At 42.2% G+C, this 5,410-nt stretch overlaps 1 protein-coding gene across 1 annotated transcript in view; it reads left to right on the top strand.

The window, feature by feature from the left end:
* Window positions 1–522: 522 nt before the first annotated feature.
* Window positions 523–5,410, top strand: part of SUV39H2 (suppressor of variegation 3-9 homolog 2 (Drosophila)) — a gene marked incomplete at its 5' end in the record, with an annotated part of 6,848 nt that continues 1,960 nt past the window's right edge. The window contains 3 exons of the mRNA XM_010137246.1: window positions 523–668; window positions 1,637–2,308; window positions 4,063–4,209. Coding sequence (XP_010135548.1) covers window positions 523–668; window positions 1,637–2,308; window positions 4,063–4,209 — 965 coding nt within the window. The remainder of the gene's footprint in view (window positions 669–1,636; window positions 2,309–4,062; window positions 4,210–5,410) is intronic.

Raw genomic sequence — 5,410 nt, 5'->3', positions numbered from 1 at the left:
GCCATGCAGCTCTGCGGAGCGCCGCGTCCCTTCGGATCCGCCGAGCCCACCCGACATCCGCGATTCTTCTGGAAGAGCCCCCTGCACCTTTCTTTCCTCTTCCAGTCACCACGGCTGCACCGCAAGTGCTCAATTCCACTTGACTAACTACAGATATTTGGCGGTCTGAGGAAGAACGGAGGTTTCCCTGTCGCCGTAGCTCAGTTATGGGATGCTGTAATTGTAGGAGAATTACTCAGCTGTTAGTGTAGGTTTCACCTGTGGAAGCCTCTGCCCTCCCAGATACTTGTCCTTTATAAATTCACATGCCGTACAGAATAAAGGTGCAGGGAGGGAATCATTGATGCGCTTTGCTTTACCCATTGGAGAAGTGTTGAGTTGCAGGCTGTGAGGCACTGTAGCTGTACGAGAGACTCGTGGACTGCTATTGCAAATGATGATGTGGGGACTCTGGGATAAGGCTAATGATTTCAATTTAGCTGAGACATTAAATAGGATTCTTTACCAATTTTCTTATTGTAGCTTGGTATGTGCCATGTCTAGCTTCACATGAGACCCTCCAAGAATTATGTAGGAAGGAAAATCTCAGATGTAAATCCATTGGAATCACCAACAGGAGTCTAAAGAGTTATGAGGTGGAATATTTGTGTGACTACAAGGTAGAAGAGGTAAGAGAAACACAGACCAATCTGATCACTCTTTCAGCTGAAATTTGGAAGCGAGCCAAAGGGAGTTTTGCTCATGATGTTAAGTGGCAGGCTGTGAGGACAAAGCTTATGCTGATGTCAAATGAAATATCTTTTAATCTTTGACCTGTAAACAGAAGGCGGTACGGCTACTGCTGGGGGTGTGTTGAAGGAGCATTACAGAGATGTTAGAATATGAAATCTTTCGCCTCTGCGTATCTAGAAGTTAAGCAAAATGCTGATGCGTTTAGGTTGTAGCTTGGTACGTATTACGATGCTTCTCCTTTATTTGCAGGTAACAGTCCGTATTTCCCTCTTGACTGTTGTAGTCTGTCTGATGAAGAGTTAGGGCCACGTGCTGCAACTGGATTCCTATGGCTTGATCGTGCCATTGAAATTCAGTCTCAGAATTTGGCCTTCTGTGGTTGTTTGGCTGTTTTAAAATACGTACCAAATGTATGCTGCTGGATTCTAAGCACAACATGACGTCTTTTGAATGGATTACTCTTTTGGGAGGATGGTTGATATGACAAATTGTTTTTTAGAGATTTTTTTCACTAAGTTCAGTATTATTCTTTTGTTGCTCTGTGATATGACTACATTCTGCTTGTGCATACAAGTCACACAACTAGTCAGCATAACTTGTCTAACTGCTTTAACAACTTAGCCTCCTCCAGGTATATATGTATCTACCCTTAGCGATCAGAGTTCATCCCAGTTTGTTGCTTTGCCCCTAGAGGTGATATGTAAAGTACCCAAAGTTGCGCTACAAGTTAATTTGCAAACAGAAAACTTGATTTTTCTTTTCCTCCCCAATTCTATTCATTGTGGGGATGTCAAGACCTTCTGCCGTTTCTTAACTCCAGAGCTCTCGTCTTTGTGTACTCTCTGATGCTGGATTTTAGCGGAATGAAATGTGGCTAAATCTGTATCCATTTCTGTATTTCAAGGGCACAGAATACTATCTTGTGAAATGGAAAGGATGGCCAGAATCTTCAAATACTTGGGAACCTCTGAAAAATCTGAACTGCCCATTGCTGCTTCAAAACTTCCTTAGTGACAAGAAGGAATACTTGTCTCGGGTGAGAGAAGGCAAACCGCTGACAGTGAGAAACCACGTTAAAGCTTTGAAACCTGCAGTTGCAGATTATATTGTGAAGAAGGCGAAGCAAAGAATAGCTCTGCAGAGATGGAAAGAAGAACTCAACAGGAAAAAGAATCACAAAGCGATGATTCTGGTAGAAAACACTGTAGATCTCGAAGGCCCTCCTTTAGACTTCTACTACATTAATGAGTATAAACCTGCTCCAGGAATAAACGTAATAAATGGGATAACGACTGGCTGTGAGTGCACGGACTGCCCGGCTGAGAAGTGCTGTCCGAAGGAGGCTGGATTTATTTTGGCTTACAATAAACGAAAGAAGTTGAAGATCCAGCCCGGATTGCCCATCTATGAATGCAATTCATTTTGTAGGTGTGGGCCTGACTGCCCTAATAGGATAGTCCAGAAAGGGACACCCTATTCTCTTTGCATCTTCAGAACTAACAATGGCCGTGGCTGGGGAGTAAAAACCCTCCAGAAGATTAAAACGAACAGTTTTGTGATGGAGTACGTTGGAGAGGTATGTATTTATCTCATATGGGTGTACTTACAATAAAGGAAATGTTGGAGAAAATGTTGATGAGCTTTCTCTCAGTTCTAACACTTCTTGACTTCTGCTATATAATACATAAGTCTACTTTTGAGCAGAGAAATACCATAAACAGACGTTGAAGATGACATCAAAATTGTGTTTTCCAGAACATTCCTCCATTCCAGAGCAATTGTAAAAGGTTGAATGTAAAGAAAATACTTATCCCATAGGTCGCTAAAGAATTATTTTGGATACATGCTCTGAGAGTATGTCTGAAGGCAGGTCCCTCTTTTGGTTCATGGCAGTCATCCTCTTCGCTCCTCCCAGATCATCTCCGTTATTGTGGCTTTTGCTGTCCCCCAGGCACAGTTATGGCCAAACTCTCCACCTGGTCTCTTGGTCCTCTTTCTGTTTTGTCTGAACTTGAAAGGTAGTGTTTTCAAACGTATTTATTACTTTTGATTAACAGCTTGTAATGCAGACATTATCTGTTTACCCAGTCTCATAACTGTTTCAAAGAGAACTTTGATGATACAAAACAGAGACTTTGAGTTGTTCTTGAGATTGCGCATTGCCTGGAGTTTGTCTGCTCGGCTTCAGCTCTGCTGCAGGGCTCGTCACATCAGCAGCTCCTGGCAGCCTCTTTGATCCAGTCTGTTGTATTTCTGTCACAAATTTGTCTTGCTACTAAGTCGAGTCAGAATAATTTCTTCTGTCCCTAGTACGAATGTTCGTGGTCTTGTATTTCCTCTGTGCTCCCTGCCCCAAATCTCCAAACTTCTCCTGTCCATACCTTTCTGTTCCTTCCTGTTCGCACAAGACATAAGTCTTCCAAAATGTCTCTGCTGAGGGATTAATGCAGTAAAAGGATTTTGTACTTTTGTTGCTTAAAGGAAAGAGCGTGTATTTACCTTTTCAGCTGAATCTACTTATTCCCCACTGCTGAATAACCTCTCAAATTGATCTGTCAGCAAGATTTTAGAGGGCTTTTTTGTCCAATTCTGCCACATTTCATATCCATCTTGCTGCCACATTGTGATTTCTTTGCCGAGTCTCCACAACGAGTGTACATTTAACGTACCAGGCTGCAGATCAAGTTGTTTAAGCTGTTGCTGCTGTCAAAGTGGCTGTAGTTCTCCTCCTTTTTTGGGGATTTTCCAGACTTCTACCTTGTGCTAGTACGTGCCAGCCGAATTGCATAGCTTCAGCTTTGGGAAGTGATGTGTCTGAGTTGTCGTGAATAGGATCTTCCACTGCAGTCACAAACAGCAGGAAGAGAATCTTCTAGGGAGGGAGTTGCCTGTCTGTGTGACTGGGTTGTAAAGACTGATACCTGTTGATCTTCGTCTGTGCAAAGGAGAAAGTTGAAACTTCATGTGAAGTAAACAAGGCTTTCTGGGTCTAATAAAAAAAATCATGTATGGAAACTTCAGCTAGAAACAATTGCCTGTGTCATCATCAAAACTCTTAAGAGAAGGTGCTGATTTTTTCTTTATCCCTGTGACAAGGTAGTGCTGTGCATCAGCTGTAGCCAAATTGCAGCCAGCAGTCAGTCGCTAAGCAGTTGAGCTGTGCGGATGCATTCTTTGTTCATCAGAGATGGAATGCTGTTGCAGCACCAAATATGGCATTTTTCACTAAGCAAAGCTTTTTTCTAACTTGATTGTGGTTGGTTTGTTTGTTTGTTTTAATGTAATAGTAGCTAATAATATGATGCAGGTTTCTTTTTTCTCTTTTTTTAGGTGATTACAAGTGAGGAAGCAGAGAGACGCGGCCAGCTCTATGACAACCAGGGAAATACATACTTGTTTGATTTGGACTATGACTCAGATGAATTTACAGTAGATGCAGCTCGATATGGAAATGTGTCCCACTTTGTGAATCACAGTGTAAGACCTTGGTTTGTATACTAAGAATTCGGAGAATCCCCCTAATTGTGCCAGAAATATCTTCTCCTACTGCAAACGTTTTCTTACCATACTCACAGTTTTTGTGGAGTGGTTTGTTTCACGCCAGCATGGTCCAGCCAGTCAGATGACATAATAAACAGAAGGGAATGCTTTGCCTTTCTTGGAGTAGGACTGGCAACACAAATCTGGGAATAAGATGCTCCCTGAAGTGGGGACATCTAGTAGGGCTGGGATTGTCACTGAATCTGCTGGTTCTAGACAACCAAAATAGGGCTGGTTTGAGTATGGTGTTTCTTTTTCCCCAAGTAAGAAGTACTTAATGAAATTAATGAAGAGTCAAAGACGATAGGGATTGATGCATTGTCTTGTAGCGGGGCAGGATTGGGGGTTATATTGAATTTCATCCTTCAAACGTTGGTAGAGGAAAAAATGAAAATTCCTATGCTTTGGTATTTCCCCTGTTAGATACCTTTTCCCCTCCTAAATCTAAACTTGCCAGACAACTCAGAAGTAAATTTTAACAGGAAATCTTTGTAGTGTTTTATCTCCTGTTCAAAGCAAGAAGGCTGAACTGCATTTGTGAAGATTCCTGAACTAAAAATTGCTGCTTCGTACTGATGTAACACTTGTGAGGTGTGCGGTCAGTGTTCTATAGATACTGTACGTGCGTGTGCTCGGGTCTGCGAGCTGATGACAGTTGTACCCCCCTCCCAGGGGGAAGGATGAGAAAGTGGTTTAGATACAGTCCATTGCTCTGCCCTTTTGGAAGTGAGTGTGAAGTATTCTCACTTTTCAGCGTAGAGTTAACTGTCTGGTTTCACTTCCGATTCTTTAACGAGGGATATATTTTACTGTTGAGGAGCAAAAAACCAGGCAGAGTTTAACAAACTGCCTCAGTGACTGCTGACTTGTGACACTTAATCCAGAAAAAATGAGAAAGTGGTGTCTCGTTCTGGCTTAGTGTCCTTGACGCTCCTCCTGTCACTGAGCCCATGGCAGATAATTCAGAAGCCAAGCAGGACAGCAGTTGAAAATAGACATTTATACATAGTATGAAAATGCTGTTCCTGTCCTAGAAGCAATGCTTGAACCTAAATACAGACTAGTGAGTGTGTGTGGCCTGAAACACTACGGGTATTTTTTCTTTCAACTTTAATTATTTTTGAGGGTTTTGTAGGGA

This window comes from Buceros rhinoceros, unplaced genomic scaffold (assembly GCF_000710305.1).
Source record: "Buceros rhinoceros silvestris isolate BGI_N320 unplaced genomic scaffold, ASM71030v1 scaffold22695, whole genome shotgun sequence".
NCBI lineage: Eukaryota > Metazoa > Chordata > Aves > Bucerotiformes > Bucerotidae > Buceros > Buceros rhinoceros.
The sequence above is the reverse complement of the archived record's forward strand: the minus strand, read 5'-3'. Positions and strand labels throughout refer to the sequence as shown.